At 39.2% G+C, this 21,067-nt stretch overlaps 1 protein-coding gene, 1 non-coding gene and 1 pseudogene across 2 annotated transcripts; 2 read left to right on the forward strand and 1 right to left on the reverse strand.

The window, feature by feature from the left end:
* Positions 1–2,144: 2,144 nt before the first annotated feature.
* On the reverse strand, positions 2,145–16,154 carry LOC145958597 (uncharacterized; annotated as a pseudogene).
* Positions 5,097–5,203, forward strand: LOC145949445 (small nucleolar RNA R71). Its single transcript, XR_014427652.1, has one exon. It is a non-coding gene; the product is annotated as a small nucleolar RNA R71 (small nucleolar RNA).
* A 3,085-nt stretch (positions 16,155–19,239) lies between the features above and the next one.
* On the forward strand, positions 19,240–20,366 carry LOC145958598 (serine/threonine-protein phosphatase 7 long form homolog). Its single transcript, XM_083076101.1, has 4 exons — positions 19,240–19,428; positions 19,553–19,869; positions 19,969–20,059; positions 20,160–20,366. The coding sequence occupies exons 1-4, from the start codon at positions 19,240–19,242 to the stop codon at positions 20,364–20,366; spliced, it is 804 nt and encodes a 267-aa protein (XP_082932227.1).
* Positions 20,367–21,067: the final 701 nt, after the last annotated feature.

Below are 21,067 nucleotides of genomic sequence, written 5' to 3' on the forward strand. Positions count from 1 at the left end.
TTTTTTTTTTTTTTTTTATTACCCCCCAAAAGCTTTTAAGCACGAATTAAAAAGAATTTATCTTCAAGAGACTAATTTATAATTCTCGATCATTTCAAGCCTCAATACTAAGAACCAAGTGCTAGCCACAAAACCAGCTAATTTTTCAACCTTTTGTTCTGAGACTTCAAGATTCAATTCATCACATTCAGTGTTTTCAAAGACGAACAATTTCATTAAAAATATTTACTTTTCAAACACAAATTCAAGCTGGGATTAACTGAATATGTATATATGCATGATTTTTTTTTTTTTTTTTTTTTTACATGAATGAATGAAATGCGTACATCCTCCTAACCCCAAACTTAAAGATTTGCTTGTCCCGAAGCAAAGAGCTAATGAATGCATGATAGATTATTTTGACAAAATTATAAAATGCATGAATATGCAACCAACCCACAACAGAAAGGAATGCTTGTCCCTAAGCATCAGAGTAAAATAAGGAATAAGAAAGATCTCACTGTGGTGGAAAATCATCTGGATACCGTTGAATGTGCCATTGATACATTTGATCAACCATGTAATTATAATGCTGCTGGCGTTCATCCATTTGTTTCAGCCGGTTATCCATTGATTGAATAGCTGCTAGGATAGCAGCATTGTCCACCTCAGGTCCAGGATGTAGAGGGGGTTGTTCAGGAGCTGCTTCCTCATCTGCAGGAGCCGCTTCCTCAGCTGCTGGAGGTAGGTCCTCTAATGGCTCCAGTGGAAACTGCCGTGTAGCCCGGTTCTTCACGGTGTATGTTGGATTTGGTAACTGGTGGTGCACTCCCGACTGGGTTACTACAAAGTAGTATTTATCATCTTCACCTTTCGCAATGCAGTTCATAGAAGAGCAGGTAGCAAAATTAATAGTACGGCTTCCAGGGAGTGGTTCTAACTGGTCCAGCCAAGCGTGATAGCCAAGGTGTTTGGTTATAGTGGTAATGAGGCCGCCATTCACAATCGCACCGTGGCTGGTATTGGAAATACTCTGGAACTGTCGTGCCAAATGACTGCCAGAATCAATAGGCTCCTCTCTGTTTTCCATCATAGCCCATAAAAGTAAAAGGTCGCTCAAACGAACCTTTCCTTCAGAATCACCTCGGGCCAAAACAGTAGAGGCAATAAAGCGGTGCATAATACGGATGGCGGGATGGCGGAAAGCAGAGGAATTACATTTTCCAGCGACCCAATTACTTGTACCTGTCAAACTATACCAAAAAGAACCAGGGTTGAAAGAACTTGGGGTTCTCGTGCTCCCTCCAGTGGGAAATCCAAAAATATTATTGAACTGAGCCAGGGTTAATTCGTGTTCTTGGTTAAACATACGGAAAGAAATCAAACCTTCAGAACAATTTGGCCCAGATAATATTTCCGTGTGGAGAGAGCTCAAGAACTCAAGAACTAGTCGAGGATAAACAACATCATTATGCATGGTAGCAAAGGTTGTCCACCCAATGTTAGTTAACATGAAATTGATATCAGCACGTAAACCCAACTTACGAATAAATGGGAAGTCGAGATACCTGGTAGGATGGATAGTGCGGAAGCGTAATACCTCGTTCCGCTCACGCTGTTCATCGTTCCGATAGAACCTCGGAGGAAGGTGCAGAATTTCACTTGCTTCTTCCTCGTAACTGTGGGTATCGGAAGCGGTGGAGGACGAACCAACGGTACGGGTGCGCTTGGGAGCCATGGATGAACGGAAGGAGTGAATGTGGGAGGAAGAGGGAAGAAGAGGAAGAAGAAGTGAGAAGCTAGGGTTTGGGAGAGAAGAAAAGAGAGAATGGGCAGAGTTCGTAAGTTTGAGAGAAGTGAGAATGTAAAAGGAGGGGGAAAAATATATAAGGGAAAGGGGAATTTCAAAAATCATGGGTTGTATCTGTTGAGCGTCAGCAGGGAATCACGGGCGTGATTGGAAATCACGGCCGTGATTCTCTTTGTGAGTTTTCAAAAATTCAAACAGAGGAGATCACGCCCGTGATTTATAATCACGGTCGTGATTCTCTCTGGGGTTTTCCAAAAATTTTCCAGAGAAGATCACGCCCGTGATTTAGAATCACGGTCGTGATTCTCTCTGGAACTCTGAAATTTTATTTTATTATTATTATTATTATTATTTTTTTTTTTTCATGATGCTTGAGTAGGTTCCTGAAGAACCATAGAGTATAATTTTTCTAAGTGTTCCCCATGGAAATATAACTTCAATCTCTGTGCATTGACCTTGAATATGTCGCCTTTATCGTTTCTGATTTCTACAGCTCCATAGGGATATACTTTTTGAACTATAAAAGGCCCTGACCATCTTGACTTCAATTTTCCAGGAAACAATCTGAGTCTGGAATTAAATAATAGCACCGAGTCCCCTTGCTTGAATTCTCTTCTATGTATATGCTTGTCATGCCACCTCTTTGTTCTTTCTTTGTAAATCTTAGCATTTTCATATGAGTCTAATCTGATTTCATCAAGCTCATTGAGTTCCAATTTCCTTTTTTCTCCAGCATCCTTTAGGTCATAGTTGAAGTATTTTATTGCCCACAAAGCCTTGTGTTCTAGCTCTACAGGAAGATGGCAAGATTTGCCATAAATCAGCCTAAATGGAGACATGCCAATAGGTGTTTTGTAAGCAGTCCTGTAGGCCCAAAGAGCTTCATCTAATCTTAAAGACCAGTCCTTTCTTGTTGTAGATACAGTCTTCTCAAGAATCTTTTTGATTTCTCTGTTGGATATTTCTACCTGTCCACTTGTTTGAGGGTGATAAGGTGTACCAACCTTGTGAGTGACTCCATACTTTTTTTAACAGAGATTCAAACTTTCTTTCAATAAAATGTGAGCCTCCATCACTGATCACAGCTCTTGGGACCCCAAATCTTGGAAATATAATTCTTTTGAAGAGTTTAATGACAGTATTTGAATCACTCGTTTGAGCGGGAATCGCTTCTACCCACTTGGACACATAATCAACTGCAACTAATATGAACTTGTAACCTTTAGAACTTGGGAATGGTCCCATGTAATCTACTCCCCATACATCAAAAATTTCTACTTCTAAAATCCCATTTAATGGCATTTCATGTTTCCTGGATATATTCCCTGATCTTTGGCATTGGTCACAAGAATTTACCATCTTCCAAGTATCCTTAAATAAGTTTGGCCAATTAGCCCCCAAAAACTCATACCTTAAAGATGAAGGAAGTGGTTTAAGTTCTAACTTTGGAGAGTTTTCTTCTTGCCAATCTGTTGAAGACTCAAGAAGACTTTCTACTAGAGGATCTTTTTCTTTACACGGGGGACTTGAATCGATCAAGCAAGCATAATTAGGTTGAATCCCCTCAAGATCTATGTGCTTTCCTCCAACTAGAAAATTCTCCAAGGGATCCCTCAAAATAGATCTCATGACTTCTTCCTCCATGTCTTTAGGCAATATATCAACCCTGCAGCAAATATTTTCAAGAGAAGGTTGTCTAACAGATTTAGCAATATTAAATTCCATTGTTTCATCATTAATGGATAAGGACAATTTTCCATGTTTGACATCTACTATCACGCCTGCTGTAGCCAAAAATGGTCTACCTAGTATGATTGGTATTTGTTTGTCCTCTTCCATTTCTAAAACAACAAAATCTCCCGGAATTAAAAATTTACCTATCTTAACTGGAACATCTTCTAAAATTCCTATAGGATATTTTATAGATCTATCTGCTAACTGGATTGACATTGCTGTAGGCTTTAATTCTCCCATATCTAATTTCTTGCAAATTGATAAAGGCATTAAACTGATACTTGCCCCAAGGTCACATAAGGCTTTTTCAAACCTTAGATTTCCAATGAGACAAGGTATAGAGAAACTACCAGGATCCTTAAGTTTTTTGGGCAAATTATGATGGATCAATGTAACAGTCTCTCTATCATCCAATTTCCTTCGGTTAGCTAAAAGATCCTTAAGAAATTTAGCATATGTAGGCATCTGTTGTAGAGCTTCTACAAATGGAATGTTTACATACACTTGTTTGATCATATTTAAAAATTTTTCAAATTGTCTATCAAGTTTAGTCCTTGCTAACCTTTGAGGAAAAGGAATTGGAGGGTGATAAATAGTTTGAGGCTTTGATGAAGATACTTTTTCTTTTTCTAATCTCTCTTTTTCAGGTTTTTCAACCATAGGAGAAGCGTCTTCATCAATCTCAATATTATCATTTTGATTAGACACAGGTTTGTCTAATTTCTTCCCACTCCTTAAAGTAACAGCATTAACATTTTCAGCTGGGTTTGCAACTGTTTTACCTGGGAACTTACCTGGAGAATTGTTTGAACTAGGCATCAATTGTGCAATTTGATTTTCCAGCATCTTGTTGTGGAGAATAATATTCTCAACCTTGACAGCAAGGTTTTGAATAGAATTTGCCATTGAATCATTGGTCTGTTTTTGATTAGTGACAAAATTCTCCATAAGGTTTTCTAATCTTGAAACACTTTGTTGAATTGAGGGTGTCTGTACTGGATTTCCTTCCCCATTAATGAAGTGATTGGACGGACGGAAATTAGGTTGCTGATTGCTAGTTCCTTGAACTGGGTTATTCTTCCAAGAAAAGTTAGGATGATTCTTCCAACCAGGGTTGTATGTGTTGGAATATGGATTACTCTTCTCTCTTCGAGGAGTGTCATAGAAATTATGAGAAGCTGCCACCTGTTCAGTAGTATCTTCTTTTTCTCCAGTAAAAATTGAGGTACAATCTACTGCAGTGTGCCCTTGTTCCCTACAAAGGTCACATACTTGATTTGTAGCCACTGAATTAACCTTAGCTTTTTCCATCTTGTCTAATCTTTGATTAAGAGTATCAAATTTTGCTAAGAGTAACTCAATATTGTTCACTTCATATCGCCCCAGAGTTCCTTTCCTTGCTGTGACTTCTTTTTCACTGTATTGGCTGTGATTTGAGGCTACATTTTCCAAAATAATCATGCAGTCATTAATAGGTTTCCCCATGAAAGATCCTCCAGCTGCTGAGTCTAATATCATGGGGCTTTGTTGGTCCAATCCTTCAAAGAAAAATTGGATGGTAAGCCAACGGTTGAAGCCATGTTGTGGGCATGCTTGAAGATATCCTTTGAACCGCTCCCATGCTTCATAAATAGTCTCTCCAGTGCCTTGTTGGAAATTAGTGATTTTCTTCCTCAATTCTTTAGTTTTAGAAGGAGGAAAGAATTTCTCTAGAAAAGCTCTTTCACATAATTCCCAAGTTGCTATCTTTTCTCTAGGCACTGTTCTTAGCCACACCTTTGCCTTATCTCTCAAGGTGAGTGAGAATAAGCGGAGTCGCATTCCATCAGAAACTTCATCATCAAATTGCTGGGTCTCACAGATTTCCAAGAACCCCTCTAAGTGGTCATTAGGATCTTCTGATGGTAGTCCTCCAAAGGTGTTCTGTTTGAGCATATTCACCAGAGAAGCTGGTACAGTAGCTCCAGTTTGCATCTCCCCTCCAGGTATCCCACGAGCTACGGGTGCAGAGTAATCCCGAAGCGGTAAATTATCTCGTTGTGCAGCCATGTCAAATTCTCTAGAAAGGTTTCTTTTCCTTCTCAGGAGAGTTCTTTCAATCTCAAGATCAAGTGGTGTTGGTTTCCCAAGACGTAGAGATCTCTTTTGCATTAACCCTAAGGCACTGCAAAAAAAAAAAAAAAAAAGTGACCCGTGAAATCTGAATTGGAGAAGTAAACACTAAAAAAAAAAAATTATTTATTTATTTAATTTTTTTTTTTTTTTAAAAAAAAATTCGAATTAAAATAATTGTAATTTAAATCAAGAGACGTAGTCCCCGGCAACGGCGCCAAAAACTTGATGTATGGAAAACCGCAAGTGTACGGTTGTCGTCAAGTAATAAATATCGAATCACAGGGACTACGTGTTTGACCTAGAATTACTAGTATTTTAATTTGAATTTTAAAACAGATTGAATTTTTGTTTTGAGATGATAAGATCAGATTTGATGGTAAAAGAGATAGTAATGCAATTAATGAATAAGATAAAACTTTAAGATAAGATAAGGAGATTTCCGGGAATCTAGGGTTCGCACAAAGAGTTCCAACAATATTGAATTATTATTTTCATTAATTAATTCTATTCCATCTTGAAGGTAGTCTTAACCTAATTTAATCCTTGCACCTTCTCAGGCTACGAGGACGTGTTTAATTAAAATTAATCTCTACTCTCGTGGTAATTACGTTCAATTAAACCCATTAAGATCTTTGTTAATCTATTGCTCCTCGAAAGCTTAAATCAACTCTCGTGATTTAACACTCAAGTCTGTTCCTTTAGGTTCCGATAATTAGGTTCTCCTCTCAGTTCATCCCTAATTATCTATGATTATGAAAATTAAGATTAATTGTTTATCATAATTATAATCAAGTTCTCCTCTCAGTTCATCCTTAATTAATGTTATTATGAAAACAATAATATTAAAGTTCATATATAAAATATAAAAGAACAGATCAAGAATTGGAATAAAATTAAGAAACTGAATAATGCATTAATAAAGAGGTTCTCAGAGGCTAAGCCCTGATCCCAGAAAAAGGGAAACTACTCACAGGAGTTCATAGTAGTTCTCCAAGAAAAGAAGAATAAAAGAAAAGCAAACCTTAGAGTCGATGGCACAGGCGCCCAACCTTCTCCAAGTGTCAAAAACTAAAAAAAACTGTCTCCGAAACAAAAATCCCCCTTCTAGGCTAACCTCATCTAATTTATAACCTAAAAGGGTAAAAAGGTAAAACTACCAAGATAAAAATTACAAAGATAAAATAAAAATAAAACTTAAAACTTAAAAAGCTGGGACGCGAAGTGAATCACGGCCGTGACTGATCACGGCCGTGATTTTCCCTGTAGCTCAGCATTTCCTCTTTAATTCTTAAATCTTGATCCTGCTCAGAGAAAACACAACACATACCAAGAAAAGCATAAAATAGGAAAATAATATAAAAATTTATTAAAAACATGAAAGATATGCATGATTATGCTATGAATTCTTGTGAATTAAAGTGCTAAAATACGAGTAAAATACACAACATCACCTCCCCAGGGTCTGCCTCCGTGTTTTTGACGACGTTGGCAGTGTGAGTTTGCCCTCTCCAGGGATTTGTGATGATTTTGTCTCCACAGTCCACGATGCTGCTTCGACGATTGTTTTTTATTTTTGTGCCACTGAGGGCTGGATAACGCAGGGATCCGTTTAGGGGATGTGCAGTTACTCATAGGTTCTTGTGTCCCAACTTTCCATTGCGTAGTTGGTGCCCACTGGGGAATTTCTGATTCCTTGGGGGTGCAGACACAAAGATGCTCCTTTTGAGGTGAGCGATGCCTTATGATTGGCTGACGTCCTTTCGACGTTGGTGGAGTATCCCGGTTATCCTTATTCGGGTGACTCTTTTGATTTTCTGATTTTGTTGCCTCTGTGTAGGCTGTTATCCGCTGGGGGATTCTGTCGTATGATTTTGATTAGCCTCTTCTGTTAGGCGGATTATCTTGACGTTCGGTGTTTGGTTGAATACCGAATTCCGCTTGGGGAATGGGTATTGATCTTTTTGGATTTTCCTTTTTTGGAGGAGTGCCTCTGAGTAGGCGAATGGGGATTGAGGATCTTGTCCCAGAGTATTATTTAGAAAGCCTCTTCAGGCTTAGCTTCACTCGTCGCTTGAGTTGGAAAGCTATCTTTCACTGAGGAAGTCTAAGTCCTTTGACTTGGATATTTTGTTTGGACGATCATGCTTCCATTGGGGAATCTTGCTGATCTTGCTCTGATAGCTTTCACTGGGAATTCAGCCCAAGAGTGCAAGCTGAGATGTCTCTGGGGAGTATTATTTCGGCAAGCCTCTCCAGGCTCAATTTGGATTTTCTGAATTTTGCCTTTTTTCGTTGATTTCGGCTTTTTCTGTTGGCTGCTGTCATACACAACAAATTTTTCCTATTTTTCTATTTTTATGCGACTGCCTCATGATAAGGTCTTTGAATGTGCAACTAATGTGTGTGTGATGCACAAATGCAAGTTTAATCATTTTGTTAATGTTTTTAGAAAAATGAATGGCTCTCCCTATCCTCCTCTTCTTGGAAGAATTTCTGTCGTCGACGCGAGGGAATATTTTTGTGAGCCTTTTACGCAGGACATTACGGGTTTTATAGGAACCCCTCCAAATTTCTTTATTGACTGATTATTAAAGGAATTTCGTACAATTTTTTTAGAAACACCAATTTAGAGGCATAATCACATGGTCAAGAGAGAAGAGAAATGAATAGATATTTTATTGATATTCACAAATGGTTTTACAGAAAGATATACAAAAGGAATTTCTGAAGAATGGCTAGCAAGGGTAAGCTTATATACATCAGGCTTAACAATTATATCTGTAATCGTTGCTCTTACGTTCCCCTAATTGCTTCGGGTGAGATGCCTGAGCCAGGAGTGTAGATACTGCAAGATGCTTGCTTCTAGAAGATAATCACCTGAACCGCCTTTCGGTTTTCGATTCAAGTGATTGGTGCTTGCTTTGTTTTTGTATCTTATTCTTTTGCCCCTAATTTTTGCCTAGGACGTATCCTAGCAGGGATAAATTCGCCTTTGTTTTGCCTAGTACCCTTGTACTGGCGGGCTTTTTATTTTGCCCTAACTTTTGCCTAGGACGCCCTTTTCGGGTTTTCATCCTAGCGGGCCTATGCAAGCAACGTCTTCAAGCATAGTACTTTTTTACCACGTCAGCGTTGACTGGGTATCGAAGTTCTTCTCCATCCATGTCCGTGAGGATCAATGCTCCTCCTAAGAAGGCTCGCTTTACCACGTATGGTCCTTCGTAATTTGGGGCCCACTTTCCGATTTTGTCCTTTTGAGCTGGTAGCAATTTCTTCATTACCAGCTCTCCCTCATGGTAGACTCGAGGTTGGACTTTCTTGTCAAAAGCCTTTTTGATCTTCCTCTGATAGGCTTGACCATGGCATATGGCGTTCAGCCGTTTCTCTTTGATAAGATTCAATTGGTCGTATCGGCTTTGAACCCATTCTGCCTCGGAAAGTTTTGCTTCCATGATTACCCTTAGCGAAGGTATCTCGACTTCAACAGGTAGAACTGCCTCCATCCCATAGACGAGGGAGAATGGAGTAGCTCCTGTAGATGTGCGTACTGAAGTCCTATAACCATGAAGAGCGAAGGGTAACATCTCATGCCAGTCTTTAAATGAGACAACCATCTTTTGCACTATTTTCTTGATGTTTTTATTGGCTGCCTCGACTGCCCCATTCATCTTTGGCCGATATGGGGAAGAGTTGTGGTGTTGGATCTTGAATTCTTGGCACAGTTCTTCCACCATTTTGTTGTTCAAATTAGATCCATTATCAGTGATGATTTTTTCGGGAATACCGTATCTGCATATAATGTTCTTCCTGATGAAGGATGTTACCACCTTTCGGGTCACATGAGCATACGATGCCGCTTCTACCCATTTGGTGAAATAGTCAATGGCCACAAGGATGAATCTATGTCCATTGGAAGCTTTTGGCTCGATGGGTCCAATAACATCCATGCCCCACATTGCGAATGGCCAAGGTGAAGCCAATACATTTAGTGGAGTCGGTGGGACATGAATGTTGTCGGCGTATGCTTGACACTTATGGCATTTTCGCACGTATTGGTAACAATCCCTTTCCATGGTCGACCAATAGTATCCCGCCCTGAGGATCTTTTTAGCCATTGCAGGCCCGGGGATATGGGTACCGAAAACCCCCTCATGTACTTCTTTGATCATATTTTGAGCTTCGACTTGGTCTATACATCTCAACAAGACCGAGTCATAATTTTTTTTTGTAGAGGGTTTCACCAACTAGCAGAAATCCCATGGCCCTTCTTCGGATATGCTTCTTGTCATTATCGCTGGCCGCATCAGGATATTCCCCTTTTGTTAAATATTGCTTGATGTCATGGAACCATGGACGATCATCGACAGCTTCATCTATCAGAAGGCAGAACGCTTGCTTAGCGTGCCGTCGGATATTGATGATGGGCATTTCATGCTCACTAACCAAGGCGAACATCGACGAGAGTGTAGCAAGAGCGTCGGCAAACTGATTCTCCTCCCTTGGAATGTATTCAAAGATGACACTTTGGAAGAGATGTGTCAAATCTTTGATGTGCTCAACATATGGTATCAGTTTAGGATTTCAGACTTCCCAATCACCTCGTAGTTGGTAGATGACTAGGGCCGAATCACCAAACACTTTGAGCTTTAGGATACCATTGTTGATGGCTGCTTGGATTCCCAACGCGCAAGCCTCGTATTCAGCCATGTTGTTTGTACAATCGAAGTTGAGTCTTGCCGTTATGGGAATGTATTTTCCTTGTGGAGAGATTAGCACTGTGCCAATCCCTCGTCCAAGCATGTTGGAGGCTCCATCAAAATACATGGTCCACGCATCATCTTTAGGCTCCTCATGTTGTAGATTCATTATATCCTCATCGGGGAAATCATCCTGAAGGGATTGGTAGTCGTTGGTCGGCCCGTGTGCTAGGTAATCAGCTAGGGTACTACCCTTGATGGCCTTTTGTGTGACATGTATGATGTCGAATTCTGATAACTGTACTTGCCATCGGGCAATCTTCCCAGTGATTATTGGTTTGTCGAACACGTACTTAATTGGATCCATTTTGGAAACCAACCAAGTAGTATGCCTAATCATATACTGCCTGAGCCGTTGTGTTGCCCATGCTAACGCACAACATGTCTTTTCTAACGGCGTGTAGCGGGTTTCATAGTCAAGAAATTTCTTGCTCAGGTAGTAGATGGCTCGTTCTTTCTTTCCCATTTCATATTGTTGTCCTAGCACACATCCCATGGACTCATCAAGCACGGTTAAATAGAGGATTAATGGTCTTCCCTCGACAGGTGGCACCAATACTGGTGGATTGGCCAAGCACTGTTTGATCTTGTCGAAAGCTTGTTGACAATCCTCATTCCAAGATTCGGAATGATTCTTGCGCAACAGCCTGAATATTGGTCTACACGTGTCGGTCAACTGTGCGATGAACCTTGCGACATAGTTCACCCTGCCGAGGAATCCTCTTATCTCTTTCTCGGTCTTAGGAGGAGGCATTTCCATTATTGCCTTCACTTTATCGGGGTCCACCTCTATGCCTTTTTCACTGACGATGAACCCGAGAAGCTTACCCGACCGAACTCCGAAATTACACTTAGCCGGATTTAGCTTAAGCTGATACTTGCGAAGTCAGTTGAATAATTTTCTCAAATATTGGATATGGTCCATTTCGTTCTTTGACTTCGCGATCATGTCGTCCACGTATACCTCGATTTCTTTGTGGATCATGTCGTGGAATAACGTCACCATCGCTCGTTGGTAGGTGGCACCCGCATTTTTGAGTCCAAAAGGCATCACCCTGTAGCAGAAAGTGCCCCAGGGTGTAATGAAGGAAGTTTTCTCGCGGTCTTCCACATTCATCTTGATTTGGTTGTACCCAGAGTACCCATCCATAAAGGAATAGAGTGTGTTCGTGGCTGTATGATCCACTAATGTATCGATGTGTGGTAAGGGAAAATCGTCCTTTGGACTGGCACGATTCAGATCCCTGTAGTCAACACAAACTCTAACCTTTCCATTCTTTTTAATGACTGGCACAATGTTAGCCAGCCATTCGGGATACTGAGATACAACCAAGAATCCCGCGTCTAATTGCTTTTCGACCTCCTCCTTGATCTTTAAAGACCACTCGGGCTTGATTCGTCGGAGCTTTTGTTTGACGGGTCGAAACCCTTCTTTCAATGGTAACTTGTGCTCGACGATGTTAGTGTCCAAACCGGGCATATCACGGTACGACCATGCAAATACGTCTTTATATTCCCTTAACAATTGGATCAATTGTGCCCTTATTTCATCACTGATATGGGTCCCAATGTTGACCTCTTTTATCTTTTGGCCCTGCCCCAAATTCACGGCCTCTAATTTCTCTTGATATGGTTGGAGTAGACGAGCTTCTTGATTTAGCAGTCTTTGCAGATCCGGAGAGATGGTCTCCTCATCACTGTCCAACTCAACCCATTCACCCTCAACTTTCGGATCCCGGTCGGAGCGAACAATCACAGACATAATTGTTTTATTGGTTCTGTTTTTGGTTTAGAATTATTAATGTTAATGAGAGAAAGAGAGAAAAGAACAAATGAGATAATGATGTGTGAAAAATGCCTCTTTATTGATATGTATAAAAAACTGTACAAAAAACCCTTATTTACATGAAAAGGATCTCATGATCTCGGGTACTGATCATGAGTCCCAGAAAGAAAAGAAAAATGTGGAGGGGCCCTATCGTGGCTTGCTCTTCTCTCTACTCCTGCTTCGGCAAAGGATTCTTGCTCACGTCGGGCGCTGTCGAATCAAAAGTGATCCACCCAGCATCGATAAGGTCTTGGACCTTATATTTGAGAGCTCTACAGTTCTTCGTTGAATGCCCCGGTGCCCCCGAATGGTATAGACATTTGTCTTGCGGTTTGTACCAATCGGGATAAGGTGGATCAATCTTCCTTGGTGGAATGTAAGCTAGAAGATGAGCTTGCTCTAGCTTCGGTAGGAGGTCGCTATATGTGGTCGGAAGTTTATCAAACTTCTTCACAGGGTTGTATTGCGACTTTCCCGACTTCGAAGTGGAAAAAGATGAAGAAATAGTTACGGCATTGACTCCTCCCTCCTTCTTCTTCCCATAGGTCTTCTTAGCTTCAAATGATTGGGAAGGCTTAGCTAGCTTCCCGCTTTTCAGCCCTTGTTCCACTCTTTCTCCAATGGTGATGATGTCCGAGAAGAGCGTTGTCGTGTTCCCTATCATCTTGTCATAATAGGGACTGGTCAACGAGTTTATAAATAGGGACACCGTCTCCTTATCCGACAGTGGGGGCTCTATTTGTGCTGCCAATTCCCTCCATCGTTGGGCGTACGCCTTAAAGGATTCATCATTTTTCTTGCTCAAGGCTTGAAGATCGGACCTATCGGGTGTTAGGTCGATGTTATACTTGTAGCGCTTGAGAAATGCGTCGGCCAACTGCCTCCATGTACGCACCTGATTCCCATCCAGCTGCATATACCAGTTGAGTGTGGTATCAGCCAAGCTCTCTTGGAAGCAATGGATTAAGAGCTTTTCATTAGTGGCATATGCAGCCATTTTTCGGCAATACATAGTGAGATGACTTTTGGGGCAAGTCGATCCCACATACTTTGGGAAATCGGGCACTTTAAATTTGGGAGGAAATTGGATGTCCCTCACTAAGCACATGTCGGCGGCATCTTTGATATCAAAATCATGCCCCTCCATAGCCCTCAGCCGGTCCTCGAGAGCGTGGAATTGCTCCTTTGAAATCTCGGGCTCTCTAATTGTAATCCCCGCCCCAAGGGGTACAGCTCGCGGAGGGTCTTGCTCTTCCTCATGATCCTCCTCATGATGGGACTCATGGTCACTATGGTGAGCCCCGTGCATGTTTTGGTGACGCATGAGTTCCATCATTTGCGCCATCTGCTCCTTGAGCTGTGAGAGCTCGGCTGTAAGCTTCTTATTTTGTTCCTCCAACGCGTCCATCTTCTTGAGTTTCTGCGCGCGCGTGAGGACAGAGAGATGACCAGCCACTTTCTAAAATGAATACTTAATCTAATTAGTTTGTTTATGGAATGAATACACACTTGACATGAGCTTGGTAACCCTCCATCTTTAAGGCGCTGCCTTTTTAAGACGGAGGTTTATCACCCTCCTTGACTTATGACCTCTCCCCAACGGAGAATCTCAATAGTCGTGGGTCTCTTTCACTCATGTCAAGGGGTATTGGTGAGCCTAAAATGAATGATTATGAGGATGCATGATGTCTTATTGGTAATGATGCACATGCTCCTTACTTTTATTATATTTTCACACATGGTCTTTCCTCTCATGTCATGACATTTTTCATGCATGGGGGTTATTCTTAGACCTTATCACGAGGTTTATTATTAATGCACAAACAATGTCACATAGACCTATACACGAACAATTCACTCATCCACGAACAGTCACGAGCGAATCACGAGGTAGGGGTATCCTGCAGAAAAGTGCATATTCAAGGAGGTTCTAACTGTTCTCACTGGTTTGAGGCCCCCAAGGTGCCCCCATTATAGGGACCCAATCCCTCTCGTCGTAAGTCGATGGAAAGTTCCAACGCACTGTTGGACTTGAGTTCATGGTTATCACCTTGAGTGATGCTTTCTGACAACGATCTACGGGCACCTATAGACCCATTCGACAACCGGCCGTACTAACATCCACTCCCTATGGCTTTCCACTCATGCCCCCGGGTATAGAGGGAACTGTTGTGTGCAAAGGTTTGTGTGCAGTTTTTATTTCAAACAATTGCAAAAATTTAAACATTCAACAGTTATTAAAAGCCACATAGATAAAACATATTATTATACAAGCGAGGGGTAATGAAGTAATTTTAAACTATTATTTTAGAAATAATCCATCACTAAATGGGACTGACTCTCGAGGCTTCCCCAGCAGAGTCGCCATCTGTCGCCACCCGCCGAAACGGACATTGGCATTCGCGACGATGGTTGGACTCTTTTTAAGTTTTGAAAAATGATGGATTGTTAGAACGACTTATTCTCAAACTGAGACCTCATCGAACTAACAATTTTATTAAATGATTCACCAATCCATGTTAATCCCAAGCGGGACCCTCCATGGATTAGTGGTTTTTGCAAAAAGAAGGGTTCTTGGAGTCGCCACCAATGTTTTACTCAAAACATTGGAAAAAGGGATAAGGCAATTGATTTTCGCAAATCAACCTTGGCCATTACAACCAGAGTTGGGTAAGGGAGTCGGTTACGTGCGGGGAAGGTGTTAGCACCCCACAACGCCCCTTTCAGGTTCCCTATGACGGATTATTTCATATATAACAGTGTAAAATTACTAAATTACCCCTATTTATTAGAAACGATTATAAGCGAGATATCTACATGATGAAAAATGCAATGCAACAATCAGAAAGCAATAAAAGGAAGGATTTGAAAAAGAAACCTTTGAAGCGTGCTTTTATATATTCAAACAGACGTTAGGAGGCTTTTTGGCGCTCCTTCCCACTACACGCTTGCTCGCTCCTTCCCTAAAGATTAATTTTTACTATGGAAATCAAAAAGATTTCCCTTCGACTAGTTCGAATCCTCAAGCTAAATGCTCAGAACTCAAGAACTTTGTCGGATCGGCTCTCGGAGAGACTTCTAGGGCAGAACACTGCTCAAAAACCCCAAAATACTCAGCAAGAGGGTCCAAAAGTATGGAAAAGTGTCCAAAATCTCCCCAATGACGTCCAAATGACGTCCTATATATAGGAGTGAGGCGCAGTACGGCCTCTGACATCAATACGGCCCGTACTGAAGTTTTGAACTACAGTACGGCCGTATTGAATTCAGTACGGCCGTACTGAAGTTCAAAAACTTCAGTACGGCCGTACTGAAGTTCAAAAACTTCAGTACGGCCGTATTGGTTTCAGTACGGCCGTATTGTAGTTCAAATTGTTCAGTACGGCCGTACTGAACTTCAGTACGGCCGTACTGAAGTTCAAAAACTTCAGTACGACCGTATTGGTTTCCGTACGGCCATATTGTAGTTCAAATTGTTCAGTACGGCCGTACTGAACTTCTAGGAGGCCGTATTGAGCTCCAATCCTCCCACATCCTTATTTTAAGCTACTCTAAGACTTCTAAACCTATGAAGAATCATCCTAGGGTCTTCCAGGGGTCCTTTCGGCTGACTTTCCTTCGGTCTTCGAGAGTCTTCGAGTCTTATTTCCGACCCGGACAATTTTAGGGGTCTACAGTCCATTCTGGGCTACTAAATTACCCTCAATAAATCTTATAAAATTTACTAAATTACCCTCCATAAAAAGTATGAAAACTGGAGTGTTACAAGTTCTCAATTATCTTGACATTCTCAACTTCCAAAATAGTCGAGATAGAGAGCCCTGGTGCACAATTGACCCAATCATAGTTTTCTCTATTACATATTGCTATCTCGACACTCTCAACTATCAAGATAGCCAAGATGAGCAACCCTAGTGTTGGAGTACCCCATTTCTTGGAGTTGTCAGCTAGCTTAGAGTTTAGAGATCTTAGACGTTAGGGATTTATCAGTATACCCTTGAATAGGTACAATTTTATTATTTTCTCTCCTAAAAGTGATTCAAAAGAAGTTTATTCAAATAAGTTCATAATCAAATAATTTTTTTATATGTTCTAAAATCATGTATTACTTTGATTTTTATGTGAATATAAGTTGAGTATTAAATAACTTTAAATTAATATAAGATCTTCTAAATATGAATTATGTCTATGACAAAAAAATGGACCATGTCTATGACAAAAAAAAGAATGAACTATATGATAAGATTTTTAATTCAACAATATGTTTGAAATAAAATTACCTTAAGAAAAGTTATTAAAAAAAATGTAACAATTTGTGTAACGCGCAAGAATTTGATCCCTCCTATTCATGTATGATTTTTATTTTGTTACATATATGAAAATAAGGTTAAAATACTTTTTTTTTTATAGTTTCACTTAACTTACATTTTAGTCCATATAGTTTTAAAATAGACTTTGTTAGTTCCTATTCTTATCTTTTTCAATTTTTTTTAATCTTTATAGTTTAAGATAGATCCTTTTACTACATATACTTGTAGTTTTAAATTTTTTTAGTCAATGACATTAATTTTTTTTACAATGTTGTCCCTTTTGTATTGACGTTATAGATGTATTAATTCAAAATTTGTGTCTAATGTTAGATTTATTTTATTGGAATTACTTTAAATTAGGTCTCTTGATGTAGTCTGACATGTGACGCCATTGTTAAGATACCTTTTTTTATCCTCACAAAATTGAAGACGTTTACTACGTCAACACAAAACAAATAATATTACAAAAAAAATAATGACAAGGACCAGAAGATTAAAAAATTACAAGTATAGGGACTAAAAAGATTTATGTTGAACTATATGGGCTGAAAATGATTGAAAAAGATAAATATGAGAAATATGTTTATTGTAAACTATAGGGACTAAAAGATAAAGTAAATGAAATTGTAGGAACTAAAATAATATTTTAACCTAAAAATAAATACTGAGATGTGTACCTTATGTGTTAGGTGAGTTAAATTAGAACACTTGTTTATATGATACTAACAAATAACAATTATTTGATTAAAATATTATAAATAAAGTTATCATGTACTACTTGAATCACATTGCTCTCTATCATTATATCATCATCAATATTGTCATTATATCTACTGTCACCACATTGTCGTCACATCACTACTACTTCTATTGTCACCATTGTCACTATTACTATTACCACCATATAATCATGTCAATCATCACAGTTGTTGTTACCTTCACTGCTATCACTAATAGTGGTGATAATGACAATAGAAATGGTGGTATCAATAACGATGGTAATGATGTGACATCGATAGTGCCATGATGAAAATTTTGATAGTAATAGATTGACAATGATAAAAATAAAAATAAAAATAATTATGATAATGAAAAAAATTAAGTGATAACTTTATTTATAATATTTTAATATAAACAATTTATATTAATGTATGAGTTATTATTAATTGTTTTTATATTCTTATTTAAGTAAGTATTTTCATTTGAATCATTTGTTGGATTAATTTGATAAAAATTAAAAATCTATTAATTTGATTTTGCTGTTAGATCCTATATGCATCTAACTCCTCACTATGCATGACAATGAAAATTGGCTCGTAAATAACTGCCTCCAACATTTGAACCCCGCCAGCCCCTAGCATTAGTGTAAAGATTATTTTTAGAGTTAATCACCTATACACTGTCAGTGTAAAGTTTTTTTACACTAACAACCAATTATATCTTTTAATTGTGCCATGTCACTATAAACACATTTACTTTTAATAGTGACATGGCACAATTAAAAGATATAATTGATTGTCAGTGTAAAAAAAACTTTACACTGGTAGTGTATAGGTGATTAATTCTTATTTTTATTCAAGATAACGTGTAAAAAGATTTACGCTACTATACTAGTGAACTTTTTAAAGTTTAATAAAGAGGTATAACTTTTGGCTTTTTATCCCAAATAAAAAAAAATACACAAAATAAATTAAAAAAAACTAATAAAGAAAATAGGTTATTTTTGCCACGTTGGCGCCACGTAGGTAGAGAAGGCGCAGGGGGTAGGGCGTTTTGAATGTAATCCAAATGGCACACCCCCTAGTGCCTTCAAGTGTACAGGTGGCACATGGCATTAAATGCGCAGCGGGTTAGGGCGTTTTCAAAAAACGCAACCTACCCTTATGCCTCTTTCTCCTCCTCTGTTCGTTCTCACTTCTGCACTCTCTGTTCTCACTTCCCCAGTCTCGACGATTTCTCCTTCTCCGGTGACCCAGCTATAACTCTGACTCCAAGTGTAAGTATTATATTTGGTTTATTGTATTTCGAATTTAATTTTTAAAATATAGTGTATTATGATTGAAAGATAAAATATAATGTTGTAATAAATTATAATTTAAAATAAAATTAGTAATGGTCTCATACGTAGGTTGTTTGGATCTGGAACGCAGAACGGGCCGTTCTTATTGCACTCATTTTGTGTTAATTTTGCATCAGAACAGACCGATCTAGTTTCAAAACGGGTCGTTCGGGATACAAAATTAACACAAAATGAGTGCAATCAGAATGAGCCATTCCATATCCAAATTTAACACACCAAGAGTGCAATGAGAACGGGTCGTTCTGGTTTCAAAACGGGCCGTTCCAGATACATTAAAGAAGGAGGGGGAGGACAACGACATATGTATGGGACCAAATTGAAAATTTTAATTATTATGATGGACCAAATTAGGCATTTAGGCATTTAGAAAACATATAAGTAATGTGTTCTTTGAATTTAATACTATGTTTGTTTGTTTGTTTAATTGTATCAAGATGTCTACACAGATAGCTCATGCAGGACCTATCGACGATTCGTTATTAAGGCTTCAACCATTCCATATATCTGAGCATATATGGAATGGAGCTGAAGATAGGGTTTTGAAGGTTAGGAGAGCAACACAATCAGAGTTGCATGAGGTTGAGATTCCAGATGCTATTCAGGATCTTCTATAGAGGGCTGGGTTTATGGGGGTGACGCAGATTAGTTACTTTCTTGTGGACAATCATTTAATTTCTACCTTAGTTGAGCGATGGAGACCAAAGGCTCACACGTTTCACACGCCCTTCGGCGAGTGTACTATCACGTTGGAGGATGTTGCAATGTTACTTAGGTTGAAGATCTTTGGGGCACCCATTACTGATATGCAACTATGGGTTAGGCAGCTCTTGTGCAGTGCCTTCTTGGCATGACACCCCCTGAGTCAGAGCTTGTTGGCGGTCGATTGAGGATGACCTGGATTGACTGACACTTCTCTGATGTTTCTGAGCATATACATAGCCAGAAACAGTTGAACGCTATACTAGAGCGTTCATTTTACGCATGATCGGGGGATATCTATTAACTGATCACTCTAGCTCCTTTGTATCCCTCACATACCTGAGTTTACTAGAAGACTTTGATGCTTGTGGTCATATGAGTTGGGGCTCATGCGGGCTGGAAAATATGTACAGGGAGTTGTGCGTGTGCACCAATTATGATCACAAGGAAATTGGTGGTTCAGCTATTCTAGTGCAGTTATGGGCATGGTATCGGTTACCTGTTCCTGCACCATCTCATCCACCTTTAGCTACATTCCATGTTCCTCTAGGGGCAAGGTTAGTAAGTATATTACTTGTGATCGATTTAAGAATAAAAATATTTAGAATTAATTTGTATATTGAAGTATTTATGGTTTAATTTTTTTTTAATAACAGGTGGAATAATGCCTTGCATAAACCTAGAGAGGAAAGAAAAGATAAAATTGTGAAGTATAGAAAGTATTTTGACCGTTTGAAAAGAGAGGATGTAAGTCTTAATTTATAAGATTTTAGGGAAGATTTATAGAAAAAAAATTGTAATTATATATGATAATTGCTAACTACTTATTTGTTATGTTGTTTTGCAGTTTGTATGGAAACCATACTTGGAGTTACTACCTACATTACCTCCTTATTGTTTTGAGGACTCACAAATATGGAGGTCAACTGTCCCATTGATTAATTTTCACATCGTCGAGTATCATTACGCAGATCGTGTCATGCGACAATTTGGGATGGTCCAACACATTCCTGCGCCTCCTATTATCAGGAGAAATTGCATGATCTTTCATTGAGAGGCAAGGATAACACGGACTGGTCACGCATGCACGTTCAATTTGTGGAGGAGTGGCAATCACGATTTCATCGTGTATGGACACAAGCTGCGTGTGATACACCACACTTGAGCAATAGCTCAGAATACATGGTGTGGTATAAGAAACATATTAGACGATGGATTTCTCCTTCTAGTGCAAAGAAAGGATATGTCGTGAGTACGAGACTAGAGATCTATTTAATTAATTACTTTTGAGATATTTACAAATTTAGTGTTCTGATTATATTTAATTAATTTGGTCCCCGGCAACGGCGCCAAATTTGATCGAAGCCGTATCTGGTCAAATAAAATAATTAAATGCAGTACGAGGAAGTTGTCCTAGGTCGTCTCCAAAGGACCATTTGTCTCTGTCAAAGGCTTAAACACGAAGTGGGGGCGGTTTGGTTTAGTTTTTCAACTTAAAACACATTAAAACCAAGGTAACACAATAAGTAAAATAGATTGACTCCTTGTTCTGATTGTAACTCTCTTATCCTTGGTTCTCAATGAGATTACTCTGTAAACCACTTAATCCTTGTTCCATCCGAGTTAACCAACTAAGCGAAGATTAACTCAAGACTTCCCTACACGAATTAAGCAAACGTATACAACATTGAACCTCTTCACAGATTAAGCAATTGTGGCATTCATTAAGCATGAACACCTTAATACAGAGATTTA

This window comes from Cajanus cajan, chromosome 6 (genome assembly GCF_000230855.2).
Source record: "Cajanus cajan strain Asha chromosome 6, NIPB_CcT2T_4, whole genome shotgun sequence".
Taxonomy (NCBI): Eukaryota; Viridiplantae; Streptophyta; class Magnoliopsida; order Fabales; family Fabaceae; genus Cajanus; species Cajanus cajan.

Coding starts and splice junctions, on each gene's coding strand:
- LOC145958598 (XM_083076101.1), top strand. CDS start 19,240: ATGGGGGTGACGCAGATTAGTTACTTTCTTGTGGACAATCATTTAATT. Junction 19,429..19,552: donor TTACTGATATGCAACTATGG/GTTAGGCAGCTC, acceptor GCATATACATAG/CCAGAAACAGTTGAACGCTA. Junction 19,870..19,968: donor CATGTTCCTCTAGGGGCAAG/GTTAGTAAGTAT, acceptor TTTTAATAACAG/GTGGAATAATGCCTTGCATA.